The 22,996-nt window shown below is 48.4% G+C and overlaps 1 protein-coding gene across 1 annotated transcript in view; it reads right to left on the bottom strand.

The window, feature by feature from the left end:
* Nucleotides 1-22,996, bottom strand: part of LOC144174007 (tachykinin-like peptides receptor 86C) — a 965,900-nt gene that overhangs the window by 154,223 nt on the left and 788,681 nt on the right. The window contains exon 4 of the mRNA XM_077702439.1: nucleotides 3,934-4,130. Within this exon, the coding sequence (XP_077558565.1) occupies nucleotides 3,934-4,130 (197 nt within the window). The remainder of the gene's footprint in view (nucleotides 1-3,933; nucleotides 4,131-22,996) is intronic.

Genomic DNA, 22,996 nt, shown 5'->3' with positions numbered 1-22,996 from the left:
CTTACCACTTCCACTGCCTCGCCACCTATGTAAAACCGCTGTGCTGTCCCGAGGTTATTGATCATTACTTTAGTTTTCTGCATATTAATTTTCAGTCCCACGGTTCTACTCTGTTCGCCCAGTGCGGAAAGCATGCTTTGCAATTAGTCCCCCGAGTTACTTAGCAAGGCAACGTCATCAGCAAATCTCAGGTTACTGAGGTATTCTCCATTAACCCTTACTCCCACGTGTTCCCAATCCAACATTCTGAATACTTCTTGTAAACATGCTGTGAATACCATTGGAGAGATTGTGTCTCCTTGTCTGACACCCTTTCTTAAAGGTATTTTACTGCTCTCCCTATGGAGGATGATCGTAGCTGTAGACCCATTGTAGATATCCTCTAGTATTCTTACATAATGCTCATCTACCCCCTGGTTCCGTAATGCCTGAATGACTGCTAGGGTTTCGACTGAGTCAAATGCTTTCTCATAATCTATGAAGGCTATATATAGGGGTTCAGTATACTCAGCGCACTTCTCTATCACCTGATTGATCGTGTAAATATGGTCCATTGTTGAATAACCTTTACGGAACCCTGCTTGTTCTTTAGGTTGACTGAAATCTAAGGTTGGAGAAATTCGGTTAGCGATTACCTTGGTAAGTACCTTGTAGACGACTGACAGTAAGCTGATCGGCCTGATTTTTCAAGCCCTTCATGTCGCCTTTCTTATGAATTAGGATGATGTTCGCGTTCTTCCAAGATTCCGGTACCATTGCGGTCATTAGGCATTGCGTATACAGATTTGCCAGTTTTTCAAGGACAATTTCTCCGCCATCCTTCAAGAGGTCTGCTGTTATCTGATCCTCACCAGGTGCTTTGCCCCCTTTCATTTTTTTCAAAGCCTTCCTTACTTCTTCGGTCGTTACTGGTGGGATGTCTATCTCCTGTGAACTACTGTCTCGTTCGGCATTATCCTGTATGTCCTGGCTACTGTACAGATCCCTATAGAGCTCCTCGGCCACTGTAACTATTTTATCCCTATTTGTGATGACATTGCCTTGCTTATCCTTAAGTGCATACATCTGATTTTTCCCCACGCCAAGACGTCTCTTCACTGCTTTCAGGCTACCTCCGTTCTTTACAGCGTATTCGATCCTCTCCATATTATACTTCCGTATGTCAGCTGTCTTACGCTTATTGATTAGCTTGGAGAGCTCCGCTAGTTCTATTCTGTCAGCTGCGGTGGAGATTCTCATGGTTTGCCGTTTCCTGATTAGATCTTTCGTCTCCTGTGAAAGTTTACCAGTATCCTGTCTAGCCATAGTGCCCCCGACTTCTACTGCACACTCCGTAATAATGCGTGTAAGGTTGTCGCTGGCTTCCTGCGTCGTAAAATCGGCTTCCTCGTTAAGAGCGGAATATCGCTTCTGCAGCGCGATCCTGAATTCTTCTACTTTACGTCTTACTGTTAGCTCATTTATCGGCTTCTTTCGTACTAGCTTGTTGCGGTCCCTCCTCAAATCTAGCCTAATTCGGGATCTTACCATACGGTGGTCACTACACCTTACCCTTCCGAGCACTTCCACATCCTGCACGACGCCAGGGTTATCGCATAATATGAAGTCTATTTCGTTTTTGTGCTCCCCATTCGGGCTTCTCCAGGTCCACTTCCGACTCTCCCGTTTACAGAAGAAGGTATTCATTATGCGTAGACTATTCCGTTCTTGAAACTCAACTAGTAGGTCCCCCCTGCTATTTCTACACCCCAGACCATAGTTCCCAACTGCCTTGCCTCCAGCCTGATTCTTGCCTACTTTAGCATTAAAGTCCCCCATAACTACGGTATACTGTGTTTTTACTTTAGCCATTGCCGATTCCACATCTTCATAGAAGCGTTCCACTACTTGGTCGCCGTGGCTGGATGTGGGCGCGTAGCCCTGCACCACCTTGAGCTTGTACCTCTTATTTAGCCTAATTACGAGACCTGCTGCCCTTTTGTTAATGCTATAGTATTCGTCTATGTTGCCAGCTATGCTTTTATTGACTAGAAATCCCACTCCCAGTTCTCTTCTGTCCTCTAGACCACGGTAACATAGGACGTGTCCATTTTTCAGCACCGTAAAGGCTTCGCCTGCCCTCCTAGCCTCGCTAAGCCCTATTACATCCCATTTAATGCCCTTTAATTCCTCAAACAACACCTCGAGACTTGCTTCGCTAGATAAAGTTCGCGCGTTAAACGTTGCCAGGTTCAGATTCCATTGGCGGCCTGTCCGGATCCAGGGATCCTTAGCACCCTCTGCTGCGTCACACGTCTGACCGCCGCCGTGGTCAGTTGCTTCGCAGCCGCTGGGCACTGAGGGCCGAGGGTTAGTTGGCGTATTCATGGGAGGTTGTCGCCGTTCCTGCTCACCAGGGTGGCCAATCCTGCTCTGGTGAGGGAGTGCATCACCGGCAATGGTCGCCGGGGTCAGGCCGCACCCCAAGCCCCTTTGTGCAATTCCATCAATACGCGGATTTTTTTTTAATCCGGTGGGAATTGTCCGGCACCGGGATTCGAACCACGGTCCTTCTGCACGCGAGACGGGTGTTCTACCTCTACGCCATCGCTACGCTACGCCCCTAGCAACTTAATTTAGTGACTATTGCAAATCAAACAATTATGGCGCACGAGAAACGGTCCGAAAGCAATAAATTAACAGTTAATGCGTCTAAAACAAAGGTAATGTTCATTTCCACTACAAATAAGCAACCACCGGACAGCTGTACCCTTTCTTATAAGTCACAAACTATTCAGGTCATGAGCAACTTAAAAATTTTAGGAGTACGTTTCTGTAATTCACTTAATTGGAACATTTACGTGAACCATGTATAAATAAACTATTTTTCGTTGTGGACGCGTTATCAAAACTGAGATTCTTAATACCAACTCGAGTAAAAATACTAATTTACCACTCTCTTTTTCTGTCTCATCAAAATTATTGCGAACTTGTCTGGGGTTTGAAACCCCGGACAAATAAGCAAAAAATATTTATTTTGCAAAAAAGAGCGTTGAGAGCAATATTCAATATTCAAATAGACCAATCCATGGAATCCGCCTTGAATACCTTAAATAAATTCAGCATTCTAACTCTATACGAAATACGTTTATTCACAGCCTATAGAAAAGCTTCCCGTTCCAATTAGCAAAACAGTTTTCTTCAATTAGCAAACCTTACCGAGCTAAATGTACCTTATCCTACACGAAAACACGACAAATGGATTGTAACGTGCCCTAGAACACATTATGGCTCCCAGATGTTGTATTTTATTTTACCCTTATTGCTATACCGGTTGGATACCATGTATTCCAACCTACAAGATATTATTAGTTTGCTAAGAAGTTGACTACAGACTCATTAAAATTTTTTTGGTTGTGCTTTAATGCAGCCCCTTTTTGTCTTTGTTGATTTTTTGTCTCGTTTACTTGTTATCTGAAGTGCTCTGTCCACCTTGTCTTTGCTTTGTACCTGACGCGGCCAAGGGCTAGTCAAGCTGTCAGCTTTTTCCTTGGCCCAGCCATTTTGTACGAAAATATCTGTATATATAGATGCACATAAGTAAAAATAAAGAAATAATTAATGATTAATTATTAATATTTAATTAATTAATTAATTCAAGTTACGTTTATTATTGACGGGGTAAGTGACCTCTCTTCTTTCGCACTAGGGTAAGTGACTAGCTGCTTTCGCACTAGCGTGAGTTCACCTCCACTGATATCTAGTGTTTTGGCTTCGTTTCTGCTTCATTCGCGAGAGCTTGTAATAGAAATCTGCATGTAACGACAAATTGCTAACTTTTGTCAGCTTCGTTACATCCAGGTTCAACTGTATTTACAACATAGCAGACGCGCTGAATGAAGCCTTGGGAGTCCACCGACTGGGAAGTGCTCAAGGCGAGGAAGGTGCGCATACCTTTTGTTCATGCAGTAGTACACGATGGGGTTGCACATGGTGTGGGACATGGCCAGCCAGTACATGGCCAGGTAGACGTGCTGGATGTGGTCGAGGTAGGCCACGTGCGGGTTGTGCGACACGTACAGGAAGTACGCGTGGTAGGGCAGCCAGCACACGGAGAACAGAAGCACCACGGTGAACAGCATCTTCACCACCTGCGAGCAATTGCGCAGCGACATGAACTCCTAGCTGCGTGCTCGGTCGAGCAGTCATTGCAGAGTACTTCCAGGGTGAGGGTTCTTGCTTGTCTTTTGGGGAGGTTTCAACTAAATAACCTCTTTTTAAATGATATCCCGAAAATGTCCCCCGTTTTTGAGCTTCTGCAAGCTGAAAAAGTCTGTTGTGCTGCCTTTCTCATCTCCACTGTATATCATTCTATCCAAAGTTCCCTCTTCATTACGCGTCATTGCTGAAGAGGCTCCAGATTTATTCTGTTACACCGGCTTCGTCTCCGTCAAATGCCGATTTCACATTTTGTCGAGATTAGAAGTTTAAGTCGGCACACACACTCAGCGGTTTACCTTAAACCCAGATTCACCTTTTGGAGAATCCGAAGAACGAGCGGGTGGTCTAGCTTTTTCAGTGCAAATCTGTTTATAGGAATGAGGGCTGATCACATTTACCCCCCTCCAATTTTATTGCATCCCTCCTTCTTACGGGGCCAGAACAGCTCTCGGCCCCTTGCCGGCAATAAGAACGGCCGGAGGAATGTGCGAAGCTTCGAGATGAGACGAGTCCTGTGTTATATGGCGCGCTTCGCCTTTCTGGCAAGCCGTTGCAAGCAGAACATATTGCTACTAGACGACTACGAAGCCGGTAGGACGTCCTGCGTATGTGACTAACCCGCTCCCACCTCACCTCTCCTAGCGCTATTTTCCGTTTAATCTTCTTGAAAAATGTACAGTTATCGCACGCAATGTTCTCCCTGAGATAAATCGTCGCGAAGTGCCCGATTCCGCTTGGTGAACTTGGATATATGCAGCCTGCGCAGGACAGAGACCGCTGTGAGCGCAGCACTTTCCCTAATAAAGCTGTCTGTAGCGCACGATGGGGCATAAATAAAGGAGTGGCGATTTCTCCAGCAGTTATAGCCCACTTCCGGGAGAGTGCCGTGCCAACGGTCTGCTGTGCTGACACTAATACACCGCGAGATGAAAGACGGCCGTGATGATTAAAGCACCGGTTCCTCTGTGCCTTTTTTATGTACAATGTGATTGCTCGGCTATGTTATCTACTAATGTCTTTTCATCTGGGCCACTAAAACTGTTTAATTGGTATCCTGATGTTACCCTATATACCGTCTTTCTGTCAGCGCTTGTGCCTGACTCGTGATAATCGCGGCATTTGGTATCTTGGTCACAGCGCCGACACTTCGGTAAATCGAATGCATAGAACGGAGGCCGTGGTGAGCGCGGCTGCTTTCACAATAGAAATGACGCCTCGATTACCACGGTGTAGAAAACTACGCTCCTTCCTCCGAGGCCAACACCAGCCCAAAGTGCCTATAACCCACCTATCGGGAACGCTTCTTAAACGCATGCCATCCGCGGCTTGTAGTGGAGGCCTGAAAAGGAAAGCAATGCCACCGGGCATTTCAAAAGCCATCCGGGCAGGCTGACCAAAGGCCCACTTTTTCAGACTATGCGTGCAACACTTCTAAACGTTCAGACGGTCTAAAACCTCTATTTAATTCACTTACAAACAAAGCACAAATAAATGGGGACCTGAGGATCAAGTGATGTCACAAAAGCTTTCAATGGCTTTACACTGAAGTTCAGCAGGCTGCCGCTCATTATTGTTGAGGTTTTTGAAGCCGTACGGAGAATAGCACTGTCACGTGCATTGTAACACTGAAGCAGCACGAGCTGGATGTGGGAGAGTTGTTAGAACATACTGAATAAACAATAGCGCTAAAGACGTTCCTCCCTTCCGTCTTTTGTGCTTATGTCTATTCACTTTGCAACGCCGAAGCGAGGAAGCGGAGCTGCTCAAAACAAGTGTGGACAGCGGGCGGTTGCAGACCACGCAACGATGACGACGATGAAGAAGCGCGTCTGGAAAGCGCCACTGATTTTTGGTTCCAACCAACCAACATCTCCCTCTATAGGCCGCGCGCTTGTTGGCTTTTCGTTCACTAGGAGCAATGGAGGAGCACCTACAGGAAGCAGCGGACGTAGTAAATCGCTACGCAAGGTCATGCGGACTGAGCTGCGCCCCTCAAAAAGGTGAACTATTACTCCTGTCTTCAAAAAAAAAGCAACCTTCAGGGACACCCACCATCAACATACACATAGATGGGCACGTTATCATCCCTGCTCAAAGTATCCAGATACTCGGTGTCACCTTTCAGGCTGACAAGAAAAATATCACGACAATCAATAAGATCAAGTCTATGATGGAGCAAGTCGCACACATGCTCAAGCGCATAACAACTAAGACAAGGGGCATGGGCGAATCTGATACACTCCGACTCCTACAGGCCTTCGTCATCTCGCGGATCACTTACGCAATACCCTATGATCTGCTTTCAGCAAAGGAACTGAAGAAACTGGACACCATTATAAGAAAAGCGTACAAACAGGCTCTGGGTCTACAAATCAGCAGTTCAACAGACAATTTGCTTCGTCTCGGAGTCCACAACACGGCTGATGAACTCATCGAGGCACATCTATCCCACCAGATGGCAAGATTGGGCACTACAGAAAGTGGCAGATCCATCCTTTGGAGATAAGGGCTATCGATTCCGCTTCAACACCCAACACCCCAAGTCACAGACATCCCGCATGATATCAGGCGCACATGACAGTACCTGTGCTACCGCGAAACATGCACCCAGTGCATCACGCCGACCGGAGAGAAACAAGAGCCCGTGCTATCTCAAAGCAGTATGGAAACCATCCTACCGTGGCATACACGGACGCGGCCCCCTATCCCGGAAGGCGGGCCTCAGTAGCGACAGCTATCATAAGCCATTAGCACCGCACCAGCGTATCGCTTGACCGAGACAGCCCCCTACTCGCCGAGGAAGCGGCCATTGCCTTGGCGCTTACCCGAACTAAAGTTGAGACCGTAATTGCCGACTCTCAACAGGCTTGTCGCAACTTTTTCTGTGGTCGAATACACAAGACTGCGCTTAAAATAGTCCAACAGAAGCCACTAGCGAGACCCGTCAAGATAATCTCGGCGCCTCCGCATATTGGAGTCTCAGGGAATCAGATTGCCCATCTTACAGCTAGAGAATTGACCGGCCGAGCACCTGAAGACGAAGATCTGCGTCCGCTTCCTCTAGTCTCGTATCGTGAGATTGCCGCGCATAATCGGCTACAGCGACAAACGTACGCCCCACCGCACAAACAAATACCCAAGGGCCATGACAAAATACTTCGCGCCTGCAAAGTAATACTTACCCCTACCCGAGCAGATACCACTGCATAGCCCCCACCGTGTATCCCAATTTGTGCCGCTTCTGTGGGGAATCCGGGACACTCTTTCATATGGTCGGCGGCTGTACACGAAGCCCACTTGACCCGCCCAATCCCTTCCGCACTTATGAGCTTTGGGAGAGCGCCTTGGCCAGCTCTTCCCTCGACGTCCAGCGCAAGTTGGTGGAGGGGGCAAAAGGCGCGACCCGTGCCAATGGACTCCGGGAATGAGGAGGCCACCCTAAAGACTCTTTACTAGGAAACAATAAATATATGTTTAGTCTCTCTCTCTCTCGCTGACTCACTGCTGCAGTGCTGCATTTTCGCCCCCGCCCACGTTTCGAACTATCAAAGTACCCATGTCTACCCGGAAATGCCCATTTTCTTACGTGTCAATATTGCGTTCATAAGCCTCAGGTTTAATTGGAACCATATATCAAGAACGTATTGAACCCACTTGATTTCTTACAATGCCCCAGAAGCGAATAACCACCCCCCAGGCACAGCAAGAGGCGGTGAAGTGCTTATTACTTCCTGGCAAGCTGCAGTGGACTACTGCGCAAGAACTTTCTATTTTGACTGGACATCTCTGGACAGCGCATCTGCAAGCAAAAATAACGCTCGAATTCGCGCTTTTAGCGAACGTTTTAAAGAGGTACAGAAAAGGCCCGCGTGAAGTATGCTATTATACACCTCTTTGTCTCATCCTTACACTCTTTGCGGCATTAAATTTAAGGCTATACACTCAGGGGAGTCGGAACCTGGGGCGCAGGGGGAGTTCCCTACTGATAGGGTAGCACGGCTCCCCAGTCACGGGAACCTGAAGACTTGTGCTGAGCCCGAGATGGCTCCTGGAAAGTGAAGTTTATTTGAAAGAGACTTGTGCTTAACGATGAGACCATATTCAGTCGAAACCCCGGTGACGCTGATCCCTAATTTGACGATAGTTTTTGGCCCTAATTCTTAAAAAAACAGTGATTTTGACGTTACCCGTTTCAAGCGAATGTATAGTTGAAAGGCCTCCATATGAACTACTCGACAAGCTAATCTCCCGTCTGCAATGTTCAATGCCTGCGATATCAATTAAAGCATGTATGGTACATTGGCTTTGCCCTTTATATCGGGCTCATACTGTCATGATATTAGCCGACTCCACTGAACAGTATGATGAATATCTCTTGACGCTATACAACTCAGAATTTCAAAGAAAGCGTGGTTCCCAGAGCGGCTTGCACTAATCGCATAATTACTCACGCTCTAACAAGTGGTCAGCAGAGAGGTCAGCAGTGCAGCCGCATATATTACGAAATAGGAATGCATCCGCATCATACCACTGCAATTTTTCTAATGTAAAGGCACATCAGATGATCAAAAATATTCTGAACAAAATTAAGAAATGAAGGAAGGTCACACTAACGCGTACGACTTGAAGGTAGCTATGCTATTTTTGAAGGTAGCTATTTTTTGGAAGTTATAATCATAGGACATCACCCAGGAGGAGCGTTCGCTATGACGTGTCTTTCTCGTTCCGAGCAAGTGTTGCCCCGATTACGGGGAACGCTGGAGTCTTTCTCGTTCCGAGCAACTTTTGCCACGATTACAGCAAACTCTGAAGTGTTTTTCTGTTTTCTTGGCAAATCTTGGTCAATCTCGCTAAGTGGGTATGCTTGGCTTGCAAACGTGCGCCGCGGACGGCGGGCGGTCGCCGCGAGGCGCGCACACACTAGCGCTCGGCATTTTCCGGGTTGTTTAACTGTCGGGCGGTCGCTGCAATCTTGTCCAAGTTCCGTAAGTGGGTATGCATGGCTTGACAAACTTGCACCAGGGATGCTGGGCGGTTGTCGCGAGGCACGCACGCACAAGCCCTCGGATTTTCTTGGTTTTCCTAACTGCCGAGCAGTCGCCGCGAAGCCCGCGCTCCCTTGCGCGCGCTAGGCAATTTCTTGGTATTTGGAACTGAAAACACGAAAAATAACGATTTGCTATACAGCTTCGCTGTTAAAACAGAAGATCCGTAGTGCACGCGCGTGGCCTAAAATATATAACGCACATGGTTCAATCTATATGTACATTATAACTTCATATAATGTACCATATAATATAATATAGCATACAATATAATATAGCATATATTCTTTTTGCAAATGATCTATGCATTTACTCCCTTTATTTAGCTATATACGGCTTCACCCCAGCCCGATATAAGACGCGCCGACTGTGACGTACAATGTCTTTTCGCCCTGCAGGCCCTTACCTTTGCCACGTCCTCAATCTTCATCCCGGTTGACCCACCTCACGACCCTAATCCATGGTGCTCGGCCTGCCCCTTGGCTGAATAGTTCCCGCCGCACAAGCCCCAGCACCCGACAACAGCCTTGCCGGTCCCCGTCCATATCAGTCCGGCCTCGATCCACACTTGCGCCGCCCTGCGCCGCCTTCCCACTGCCCGGATGACGAGCCACATGGTCAACTATGGCACCGCCCCGGCCCCATTTAAGGCGCGCTATACATTCAAAATACCCTTTCGAATCATTCGATTTACATCTCCGAGCTGGATAAAATTCAGAAACGTTTAATGACTTTGGAACGAAAAAAAAAGAATATTGCAAGGTCTTGTAAATCATAGGAGCAGGGAGAGAGAAAGAACGCCTTTAATGAAAACTGAAGAGGCCAGCCCCACTAACGGTAGGGCTTGCTACTCCAGATGGGTTGAATACAGTGAGGTGACAGCGGAAAATAGGGAGAAAAAGAAAAGGAAAGAAAGAAAGAAAGAAAGGGGAGGTGGAGGAGAAATGCACACATATATAAAATGTATATGCTCACAGGGTTCACAGAACCTCTTCTAGCGCTGTTTCCGCAAGAAAACTAAGCAGTGTGGGAACAGTAAAATGCTGTTACGTTTGCGGCATACCACAAATGCCAATATGCGTCATGTTACCAATGAAAGCCGCTGAAACTGCTTTCGTCACCTCAATGTGGTGTTTTTTTGTAGCGTCGTGTTGCACTGATGAATGGCCACTTCTACCATAGCCGCAACCCAGGCAGCACAGAAAGTGTGTCTGAAAACCGGCCCATTTATGGCCGCTCTCTGGCATGTCGTGCCAGCATCCAGGTTCCTGCAGCCACTGATCATAGATTGAGCAACCAACATTGGGCCACCAGCACTTCGTTATTTGTACGGCCACCCGTGTTCAGACACACAAAGGCAGGTACCCGGCTGCCAGACATTCAGCTAACTTTCGGCGACTGATGTTCAGAAAAAGAATGTCGTACGCATAGCCCCAGGGCATCTGTTTTTATTTCGGAAAGCGGTTGTTAGCCGAAGCACGACAAACGTACGACCGCAAAGTTTTCGTATTCTTGTGGCAGTTGGTGTTCGGAAAGAGACCGGCAGTAGTGAGGGCCCCGTGCATTCGCTTTCCTACAGTGAACGGCAAGCGTCTGGCGGCAGAATATTCGTGGTTTTCCTGAAACCGGTGATATAAAGCAGACCTGCCGTAGTAAGGCCCGAGAACGTAAGTTCTTAATTCGGTAAGTGTCTTCAGCAGTATCACGGCAAGCGACCAGATGTCACTATGAAAACAAGAAGGGACTGCAAAGCTTCGTAGCTGGGACGCGAAGGAAGGAGCAGATGAAATTATAGCTGCGACAACATATTCCGGGGCTGCGCAGTGAAATTTCGATCCCGGCTGCCGCGGCAGATGCCGATAGCTTAAGCTAGCCGTTTCCCCTCCTGTCTTGTCCCTATTCCGTGCACAGGGGTAGGAGCAAGTTCCCAGACCTGCAGACACAGCGCGCAGTGGTCTCGCAGGGATCCTCTCTCCCACTAGGGGAGGCAGACGTTCACTTGCCGTTCCTTGGCGAGGGCCCATGGGCGTGGGAGCCTACAAAAGAGATCAGCAGATTTCCCAGTGGATTTTAATTTTTTTCGCTAATGCATTATCATAAATAGCGCAATTGTATTTACGAGGACAATGCTACGGGATCACAAGAAGCCAAAGCAGTCCCGTTCATTAGGCTAGAGAATTATCTTCGTTGAGCGGAGCGTTTTGTTGCACACAGCGCTAATATTCATTTGCAGAAGGAGGTCAGCGAAAGGCGGGCTAAGCAATCGCTTTCAATGGTGAAAAAAAAATCTTGTAGATGTAGCTTTCCCGTTTGTTGTTGCCGGTGATCAACTTCCGGGCTCAAAATGGCATATGCTCGGTTGTTCTCTCACCTTTTTTCAGATGGGCCAGGTTTTTCTCGTGTTTCCTTGAGCGCCTGTCCAGGTTTCCCACCATCGCACTATTTTCACGTAAAGTGGTTGCAAACATAATCGTCCCACTGCGTCAACGGACGTGCATTTGCACTCTGTGAAGAGGGATGATCAGCGGAATTGGGCGGAAACGACGACGAGCATGAAGCAATCACATAGTAGGAACTCGGCGTGGTGATACAGCTGAATGAATGAATGAATTTATTGTAAGCAAGGAAAGGAAAGACCGCCAGCAGTCGTAGTTTTCAGTATTGTTTTTTTTAAGGCGCATACTTTAGACTGAGATGTACCAGAAAGCTGGCTTTCCCGCAAGAGGAAGTTTTGCGACGCGACTTTTGTCCACGCGACTGCATTTCGATCCCTGGCTCGCTTGTGTTTCGCGCTTTCGATACTCAGTGCTGCCCTTCTCTGGCGAGCTCCATGTGCCGCTTGCGCTGTGCATGGGGCCAAAGGACCCTGCGCCCCCCCCCCCCCCCCCCCGGGTTTCCGGCGCTCCCATCCCGATTGGGGCCCCAAACCCGGCGCCAGTTGGCGACCTCTCGCGGTGGGGCTTCTGAGTGACACATCCGAAGAGACGACGAGGCTCGGCTTAGAACAGCTCAGCTGTTAATAGAAACCACAGCTACAAGTAGCGGGCAAAAGGAAGCACAGATGGCGTTCCAGAATATAACACGCCACTTCCTAACTCTTAGGTTTCCGCAGGAAATTGACCAATTTTTAGGGGTCTAAGAAAACATTTTTTCTCTGCTAAACATATTGGTAAGGTACTTATTGCAGCGACATAAAATCTAGATGATTCAACGCCATTTCCAACGCTCGAGCTCTAATCATTTTTTATAAATACTGATTGAGAAAAAATTGCCGAATTCAAAATTTTCAAAGAAATTTTTTAATTCAAAAACATTCGAAAATTTGTCCTAGAAAAAAAATTGATTTGCTCAGAATAATTTGTCAGTTATCAAAGAAAATGCTAGGCCGCGTGGTGCTCGCGCCTTGGGGTGAAGCCAAGCCTCAATTTCAAATTTGGCAATTTTGGATGCCCCTCTTGAAGAAATCTGGTGGACACTAATTATCCTAGCCACCACGTGATGTAAAAACACCTTGTGAATAATTACGGCCAGCCCAAAATTCAAGGCAAGTTAGCGATGCGAAGAAACCAACCTGGAGTTGAAAACCTAACTCAGTGGTGAATGCTTGTTGACATTCTGATCGTCACTTATTTGTCAGCGCTTTTATTTACAGTTTATTATCATCTACTTACTCACTATGGTAACCCTGCTTACAGGAATAAAGTGCTATGCGCTAGAATCATGCCCAGCAAGCTTTCACGCTGCAGCTGTCGCGCTATGAGGAGAGTTCAGCACAATGAGCCTTCTCAATGCAGCACCACCTAACATTTTCGAGAATAAACAATATCAAGCCTGTTGGATACTCTGTCAGAACAGACAGGTCTACTAAGAAGCGACACTAGTCCTCCGGAAACACCCTCGTACGGAAACGAAACTGGCCGTTGAACAGCTAGCTGTGTTCAAGACCGATTGGAAGCGTTCTCCTCGTCTGAACTGATATATGATGACTTTATGTTTTCTTTCGATTGTCAGCTGAAGCTGTTATCGCAGAACTAGGGCGTGAGTAAGGTGGAATCACGATCGGCGTGCAGTCTATGAGGAACAGTGGTGGGCGACGGTGGTGCCATGGCAAATCCGCTTGAAGTTGGGTAACCACGTCTAGCGCTAAATATGAATTTCGCAACACAAGTACAAAACGGAAACTGCTGGACACTGACTGAAAATGGTAGGTCCACTTGTTCGACATGCGAGGGACTTTCAGAAATTAGCTGGTTTAGCTTTGGTAAAATAAAGCTACCATTTCTGCGAACCACAGATCACTTGTCAATACCTGGTGTCATTTTCAGGTAATTATCACCTTTTAATGCTGTCGGATCACAAAGCTGACGACAAAATTTGGTATTCGACTGGCTAGGAGCCTTTTGATAAAAGACTGGTGGCAAAGCAGCATAACCACGAGTGGCATGCTTTTTTGTCAAGTGCAGCAGCCATGCCCCCACTTCCGTGAAAACACACGCACCTAAGCTCGCAAAAAACGCAGTCAAAAATCTCAATGTCGCCGGAGTGGGAAAATTTAAACGGATTCTAAAATTGCAGTGCCCAGACTAATCGCTTAGGTGCATTAGGTGTGCGACAGACGACTGCGAGATGTCGAAATCGGCAATATAAAGCATCAATCACCGGTGATCAATTTCAATAGGCGTGGTAACGGAAGAGTTAAAGTGAAGTGCTAATAATTATTTGCTAGCTAATCACCCAGATCTTCCTAACTAAACTTAAAAGGTGTGTATTTAAAGAAAGTTTCACTTTTTGACGCGTGGTAAATATCCTTCGCCAGATAAAGTGGGAAGAACGGAGTACATGATGACAGTTTATGGCTTCATTCACACCACGTGTGCGTACATGATAAGCTATAAGCGGGTGCTTATACACAGCGCATTGAAACTGAACAGTTCATGCGGATTTCAAAGCGACGCCCCTCACGATGCATAATTACAAAGCCCTTCGACAGTGATTCGAGGCAGAGGTAAAGCGGGAAAGGCGTCCGAATGGACATTTATGCTATCGCATTCACAATATGTAAGAAGTACTGGATGTTCGCGGACATGTGCCGTGAATGCGCGCAATCCAAGGAAACCAAAACAATTCCGCCGGATAATCCGCTACATAACATTGGCTCGGCGCTCAAATGTTTACCCCCCAGCCCTATCCAGGGGCTATACACAAATTGCGCAATTTGTATATAGCCCCTGGATAGGGCAGATAAAGAGATATTTCGTTTTTTTGTACCAGTCATCCCTCGGGACTTCACAGTGGCTGCGACACCGCGGTCGGTATTACTGAGTTCCATCGGAACCTCCCAGATTATCAAATGCGGCAGCCAATCAGAGTCGCTGGGTTGGAGACGGTCATTCTGCGAGCTTGCGGTCGTCGCAGTCTTTGGGAGTGACTCTTCGGCGTATGGTTTCAATCTGTGCCGTCCTTTGTATGAGCTGCGCGTGGTACTACGCCGACCCCTGACCGTGTGGGTTCCCCAAGTGGCGCTCTGCGCCGTATTGCGCACGGGCAGTTACAACCTAAGCCGTCCTAGGGGTTTGGGGTTGAAGCTGAAAAGCACGAAACCTTTCTGTACACGCAGGCGTTTCTCGCGCACGCCGGCCCTGCGACCCTGTTCACCGTCAGCTGCGAGCTCGCGGCTTGACGCGGCGATGGCGAGCTGTGGCGCCATAGAGCTGACTGCGCACACGATATATGCAGCTGCAGCCGGCCTGTCCCCGCTCGCCAGAGCAGAATGCAGGTCGAAAACCAAGGTCCACTTGCGTGAAACCGGAAAATGCGCGCTGAAATTGCCTAAACGTCACCATTTCAAGCATAATCGTCTCAATGACGGCGAGCAACACCTAGCAAGACAAACAAAATCAAGCACAACAGAAGATAAAATGTCGGATTGCAATGCAGCATTGCATTTGTATCCCACACTTTGTTTTTACGATGTCCTAATCATTCACGCAAGCTTCCAATTTTTCCCCATGAAGTCTCTTAAAGGGACGCGGAAATAAAGTAAAACTTGCGTTTGCATTGCATAGAGGGGCTCAAGCAAACCTGCTTTACTGCTTTACACTGCTTATCAGGTCGTTGAGTCGGTAAACGTTTCCCCGCACATGGCTGTGCCGCCGCGAGTTTCACTTCCTAAAATCGTATTGCTGCCCGTGAACCGTCTGGCTTTAACCCCTTAGGTTGTCATGTAGGAAAACTGCCTTGTTGAACAGGAATGAACAAAGAGGCAATTTCGGAAATTTTGTTGTACCTCACGGTCAGATATAGCGAAGGCGTTTCTTTCCCCTATAAAGCAATCGTATTTGTATTGCTGGCTATTCCTGTTTTATGTCTCAAAAGTCAACTCCTGTAACGGATAAACACGAGATTTGTGTCCATGTTGTGTCCCACCTGGTTGCTTGTTTCTTTGCTGCTTACCAATCAGTTTCAGCTTCGCATGCCTAACAACTGTCAGTCTCATGTGCCCATTTCACTTTAAGAATTTTTCGCTCGTTTCGCCAAGTGGAATACCATTTACTACCGCTGGCTTCACTGTTTGGCCGCTCTAATTTAGCGAGTGCTTGTGACCATGGCAGACATTCTCGGCTAGCCCCTCGTCATAGCCGAGTGATCGTGTAATCGTTTCATGGCCCATGCGAGTCCCCCTGGACCATTTGCAGTTCGCTTCCACCTCCGTATAATTATAGACGAATCCACAGTATATTGAAATAGCGCGCCGACGCAAGCTGAACGTTCATTTCGAGGCGCTTGCGGAAACATTCTCCGCTACCAGTTCATCGCCGCTTCGGTGGATGGCGACGAAGTACTGATGCAAAACGGCTACCATCGGGCTCGGATCCTGGGTCTAAAGTGTTTCCCACCCCGGCACGCTCGGCCGCAGCTGTATACAGGAGTGAGCCCCCTGACAAAGAGCGCGGGCTCATCGCAGCCACCGAAGGAACGCAATGCATTCCGCCCACGTCGCACGGAGGTAGCATTTGCATGGGCGCCGCCGGGGCGGAACGACGGAGGGGCGCTCGTTTCGCTCGCTTGATGACTTTTCGCCGCCGCATTGCACTGCTCTTCTCTTCTCTTTATACATTTCCATTGGACAAAAGAGCTCTAGTTTTGCCAACCGAGTGTCCCTGTTGCATCGTTAGGCGTAATTTGACTCTGGGCGACGAGCGCGAATATTTGAACCCATTCTTAGGCACGGTTTAGTTTTAACGTGGTTTAGTGAGTGCGCGAGCAAACCGCTTACTGGAGACGGGTGAAAATAAAGGAAAAGAAAAAAAAATATCCAGAAAGGTGCGAGGCTTTTTCTCCGCCCCGAAAGACGCGAGGTATTGAGACTGTTCGGGCACGTGAGATAGATTGTTCTTAAACTCCAGGTCACGAGCTACTCAGTTCGCACTCCAACTGTTCCGGGAACGGGGTAGGATAGTAGGGGCACCGCCATACAAGGTGATCGGTGGTTCAGGGCGTCTGGAAAGAAGGGCAGTTGTAGGAATAGTGGGTTCCGGAATATGATAAGAATCGGGTTGTTAAAGTATGCGTGGTTTGATGTCTACGCCAAAGAGGGGCGTCATGAACATTGACAGACGGGTGAGGTGGAAGATGGAGGAGGTGGCTATATCGGAAGTGCTACAGAATTTAATTGTAGCAAGCAGAACGGGTTGGATGAGGGTGAGTACGGCCGAGTCGTGCACCCTCGACTGGAACGTCTGGGAAATGCCGTGAGCTGTCTCATTCCATGGCAGGGAGGCGTATTCTTCAGTCCTTACTATTGAGCTGTGGTGGAGCGCTGAAACTGTTTGGAGAAGATTGATGGCGGGGAGGACAACAGCACACGTGCTTAGAATCTGTGATGACCATGACGTAGCCGCCGGGGGTGTGGTGCCTGCGAGCAGCGCTGTGGCGGTGATGGCATGAGCGAGGGTGGCGGATGTTCGCAGTGATGTATGGGAGTAGAAAGGAAGGAAGACGTTATTTCGTCCTTCGGAATCAGGTATCGAGGTGGAGGAGGCCCAGATGGCCGCCGCGACCGCTAGGGCCCGGGAGGTGATCAGGACACGCAACATCTGCTCCCAGAAGTGAGGGTAGGGAAGGAGGGGTATGGGTGTGCGGGGCATTCGCAGAGGGAATGGTAGTGATTGTCGAGTGTCCCGCAGGCTGGATAGGGGCAGTAAAGGGGTGTGGATGAGTGTGCATCAATTGTGTTGTGTGGGAAAGTGTGTTTGTAAGATTCGGAGCACTTGCCTTCCTCCGGAGAGAGGTGTGGGTGCAGGGGTAGGTATCGGCGGAGGAGGAGGCGGTAGTTCAGAGCAATATCCCTGTATTACAGGAGGGCCTGCCTGCAGGGGTATCGCTCGTAGGCGTAGTAAAAATGGCGACTCGGTCAATAAGTTCACGAGCACGAACGTGCACCACTTCAATAGCGCGTACGCCTGCGTGGGCTGGTGTCGTCAGCAGGGTCACGATGTCGGATGGAGTATTGTTGGAGAGAATGTGCAATACTATGGGAGAGATGTTACCGCGAATAAAATTGTGGATGGCCTGCTGAGAGTCAGATAGGACGAATTCGGGGGTAGGGCGCTGGGTGAGCGCATGGAGAACGGCTGCCTCTTCCGCCGTAGTTTTGTTGGTAGTTAGGATGGTATCCGCCGTGACGTTTGGTGATGTGTGATGGCCAGCAACAGCTACACAGTGTGCAGGTTTCTGAGTATACGAGGTGGCATCAGTGTATATTGTGTATCGTGACAGTGGGTATAGTTTTGCGTAGGTGTTGGCTCGTGCTAGTCGCCAGCCTACATTGTAAGTTGGGAGCAGGTGGCGAGGAATGGGGCGAATTTGGATGCTGTTACGGGCGTGAGGTGGAATGGAGACTGGGGGATTGGGATGGAAATTAGGAGTATGCTTATAGCGTTAAGAATGTAGTGCCCTGTAGGGGAGGACAAGAGGCGCGTGAGTAGGGAGATGTGGTGGGCGTCTAGGTGTTCGCGTATGGTGTTGTGTATGCCGAGGTCGAGTAAGCGACGCGTTTGGGCGTAAGGAGGAAGCAGGGGTGCATGCCTACACGCCTGCCAGAGGAGGGCATCAAGGGAGTACATTTGGATGGATGTAAGGTTAAGATAGGGTAGGTGGTCGAAGATAGGTTGACCAGAACACTGGGTACGAAACGGTTCTCTTCCGTGCTGCCGCGGTGTTTGGTGGCGATCCGTGTAATCAGCAGCGTGGTTTGGGTAACGTATTTCCTTACGTGCTGGAGGGTGGGTGCCGGTGATCTCTTGGGTGTGAGGGTGAGGTCTGAGAAGGAAAGTTGCTGTTTGAGAGGTATTGGCTCCGAGTTCATAAAAAGTTGTATGTGGGTTTGGATGGGGTTTCTTATGAGGGGGCGTAAAGGAGAGAAGAGCGGACTTTTCTGGAGAGCACTGTAGGACCTGCACACTAAACTTTTTTACACCCTTTCAGCCAAAAAGGGTGTAGCATTAGTGAAAAAAGGGTGTTGGGAGGCCTTTACACCCTTTCTCTTGAGTCTCAACACCCTTTTCCTAGCTCTACACCCTTTTTGTTTGAAAGAAGGGTGTTGATCAACTTCAACACCCTTGGTTTTTCTTAGGGTATTGAAAGGCTGTGGAAAAGGTGTTCAGCTGTTCATTGAATAAGGCCGTGTTTGGATGCATAATAACGCTGTGAAGAATGAGACATCCCCTCAAATACTCCTCTACTAGCAAGAAATTTCCAAACGCAAAAAAAAATAATTGCTCATATGCAATGATCGCTCGCTTCCTTATTCGGTACACCACATGCCCCAAGTTTAGCTTTGGCACGTGAAACACCAATTTGAACCTTCAAAATTAAAAAGACTAGTCGTGTGGCGAAAAGGATATTTACCGATTGCAACACGCTGAGCTTTCTGTAGGTTTTTCAAACGGTGTGAAATAGGTGTGCAGTTGCAAAAAAAGAACAGCGGAGCTCAGGGTCGACCCAGTTTCTTCCGCTGTTGCTAAGTTTTGTTATGTTTGCTAAGCTTTACAATGTTCTTGCTAAGCTAGGATGACCGCTGAGGGGTGAGGCCAAGTTTAACCGGATTTTACAAGTCTGCTCCAGTGCGCCCCCCTTACCCCCCTTTCAACTGCCAGGGATCCAATGGAGAAACAAGCTTGGTCGGACCCCAGCTATGCTGTTTCTCCATCCTTCCAATGCTATTGCAAGCTGCACCACTTTTTTTGCCTTTTAGAATAAAACAAAACTAGTACCTTCGAAATGGTACAGTAGAAGGTGCGGTTACCCTTGTGCTCTCATTCTAACAAGCTCGAAAGCCGACTTCACTGTTATAATACCCTATTTGCGGTGGTGCACCCTTTACAGGTGCCGCAGTTTTTTCCTAGTTGGCGGTCTTTTTTTTAAACCCTTTTTTTACACCCTTTTTCCGATACGCCCTTTTTCTTAGTTTCGAACACCCTAATTGGTAGCTCTACAACCTTCTGGGAAAAAGGGTGTTGAAATAATGAACACCCTTTTTGAAGGGTGTTGAGGTGGCGGGGAAGATTTCTATGGCATTTAATAAAATTCTATAAGTTATGGATCACAAAAACTACCGCGTAATTAAAAAAAGTTTTTGCAAATCAGCGTGTTGATGTGTATTTTCCCATAGTAAAATCCAGACTTCCAAAATTAGCCCTAAAATCTTAGTTTTTTGCTACAAGCCCGCTGACTCCATCGGAGGGCTTTCCTCTGCTGGGTATAAATGCAAGAACAGCACATGTATTGCTAAGTATGCACTCCCTGTACCGCTTGCATCCCGTGTTCCAACTGTAAGTTGTGCGTATTGGCTGTTTGTGTTGAATGCTGCGCGCTCCGCCATTTGACCTAAAAAAAAAGGGGTGTGAGACTCAACACCCTTTTTTAGGGTGTTGAGCATCATCAACACCCTTTATTAAGGGTGTTGAGCTCAACACCCTTTTTTCATTCATACACTCTTTTTTTGCCAAAACACCTTTTAAGGGTGGAAGCCATGGGACAAGATTTGTACACCCTTTTCGGCCAAAAAGGGTGTAAAAAAGTTTAGTGTGTGGTTGAGGCCGCGTTGGAGTGTTGTTTCAATGTGTTAGTCGGAGCCAGAGTGGATTCACAGGCAATGTCGTCTGCGTACAGTGTGCTGCGTAGTGTGGGGATTGTGAGGAGAGTGCGGGCAAGTGGGATTGGGGCGATCTCAAGGAACGTGGGCGAGAGGACCGCTCCTTGTGGAGTTCCGTGGTCTGGCATGTGGAAAAGATCAAATTCGACATGGCCTAAACGGATGGTAGAAGTACGTTGCATGATAACATTATAGATATCGTAGTAGAAGTGTAGGCCATGGTTTTGGAATAAATTGTCTGAAAGATGCTATGGTGTGAGACATTGCCAAAGGCTTTTTGGAGGTCCAGTGAAAGTATAGAGGTGTGATCTCTTTGCGTGGGGTGTTAGTGGAAATCATGGTGATACTGTATAAGGGCGTCTTGAGTGGATACGTTGGGTAAAAAGCCGATTATGTTGGAGGAATTGTAGGTTTGTCTATGTTCAAGGTGTACATTCATACGATTCTGCAGGACGTGTTCGAGAAGTTTTCCAAGGCAGGGGGTGAAGGTTGTGCATGGAGTTTGTTTCCAGGTTTGGTGTGAGGCTGATGTTGGAGTTTTTCCAGGTGGAGGCAGGTTATGGTTAAGCCAAGTTGCACAAGGTGTTCTCGGGCCTCCTCGTTGAGGTGTCGTAAAAGGGCGTTCTGGGTGTTGTCATATCTTGGCGCAGTGCTGCGTTTCAGGGCTTGCATCACCGCGTGTAGTTCTACAAAGGTGATAGGGGCATCAAGCTGTGGGTTGGGCAGCCAGTGTATTGTGCGGGATTAACAGGGTGTGTTGATGGTGGTAAGATGGAAATGGAGCGGAGGGTGTCGCGTAGGGCGATGGGTGACAGTTGAGTGTCCGCTATAAGTTGAGTGGTTTCGTGGCGAGATTGGGTCTTAGAGAAGCGCGGGTCCAGTAGGGCACGGAGGATGTGCCAAACTTTAGGAGTGGAGAACCGGTCTCGCATTTTATCGCAGTGTTGTTCCATGGGTTACTGGCTAATGTGAGCGCGTGTGTCTCGATCTTAGTACGTACGGTTTGTAGTTTGAGACGAAGGTTGCGCCGGTGTTTGTTTCCACCAGCGGTCCTCTATGCTGGTGTAGTACTCCCAAAGGTTACCGAGGTGGGTGTCTACATATTCCCGTAGAGGAGCAGGGTCGATGGTTTTCGATGCAAGTTGTTTAGCTGAAAGAAGGTGGGTCGTCCATTGTTCTAGGTCGGAATCGCAAGTGGTAGTACGTGGGAGGGGGCATTAGGTATGGAAGAGGTCCCAATCTGCGTATGCTTGTGGTGGGAGTGGGGGCGTCGTCGAGGTGCTTTTGAGGGTAAGAGATGTACTTACGATGCAGTGATCGCTGCCAGTTGTGTCTGGGTACCTGGAGGTGTGATGGGTGAGTTGTCTGGTGCTAAAGGGGAGGTTGGAGTGGTATCGCGCTGGGCACTTTTGCCAATGCGTGTGCGAGAGGAAGGGTCGGTTTGGAGTGTGAATGGGGGAGAGGGTAGATTCAGAGAGTAAACGACATTTGCGAGTTGTGTGAGAGTAGCCACACTCGAGAATGGAGGCGTTGAAGTCGCCTACACTCATGAGAGGGTCACGTCGAGTGATAGAAAGGGCTTGGTGAAAGATGTATTTGAAGGAGATGGGTTAGGATTTAGGGGTGCTAGAGATGTTAAGAACGTGCAGGGGTGTGACAGAGGATTTGGGAAAGTGGAGAGTAGTGAGTATGTGTGAGATTGCTGAGGTGAAAGTTTGATGCTGGGTGGCAATATTGCGAGGTACAAAGGTGGCTATCTAGGGAAAATCCGGTGGGGATTAAGATGAATAGTCTTTTAGCTTGGGTATGTGGTACGTTGCCTGTAGTGCTACGAAGATGGGGGTTGGGTATGGCTGCAATGCGGTCCTGGAGGTTGGCTCTTGTAGTTCGAAAACAATGGCAGTTCCACTGCCAGACCTGTTGAGGGTTAGAAGTCCGCGCTATTTCCGGGTGTGATGGTGAATGGACGTTCGTCACGCTTTCGTGTGCTGTCGCACGAGAAAGGAGGCGACAGAGACGTTGTGAAGAGGGAAAAAGAAAATCAGATGTTTATCTGTTCCACAAGTCCTGAGTTACGGGAGCGGGAAAACAAAGTACATCGTCATTTCGCGTCAGTCTCACGTGACAAGTGACCCCAAAATACAGTTCGGCAATTCTCGAGCTACTGTCTGTTCTGCCCCACACCAACGTCCCTCGCGAGTAGGGTTCGGGATAATCAAAGCCGTCGTCTCACAGACAGGTCCCGACGCCTTCTCGTCGTCAGTTGATGTGGCCGTCGAAGCGAGCGAGGGTGGCACGACTGCTGCAACTGGATCGTCACCGGCACACAGCTGCTCTACCGTGTGCGGCGCTTGCCACGGGACAGCGCACCGATGTCTGATCCCAGCTGAGCTCGCAAGGACCACGTCCCACGAACAACCCCGGAGATGAGCGCCTCTGTAGCGTCGGCCAAGGCCCGCACTCGGCAACTGCGCCCTGGCAGGAGCCGCTCGACAGGCCGCCCCTTGGTCCTGGAACAAGCCACCAGGACCGGATGAGGTAGGCACGCCCTGGGTGAAGGCCCGCAGCAGGAACGACAGCAGGAGCTCTTCCTCTG

Source organism: Haemaphysalis longicornis, unplaced genomic scaffold (assembly GCF_048455015.1).
Source record: "Haemaphysalis longicornis isolate Haplotype H1 unplaced genomic scaffold, Haemaphysalis longicornis Haplotype H1 scaffold_1, whole genome shotgun sequence".
In the NCBI taxonomy this organism is placed as follows: Eukaryota; Metazoa; Arthropoda; class Arachnida; order Ixodida; family Ixodidae; genus Haemaphysalis; species Haemaphysalis longicornis.
The sequence above is the reverse complement of the archived record's forward strand: the minus strand, read 5'-3'. Positions and strand labels throughout refer to the sequence as shown.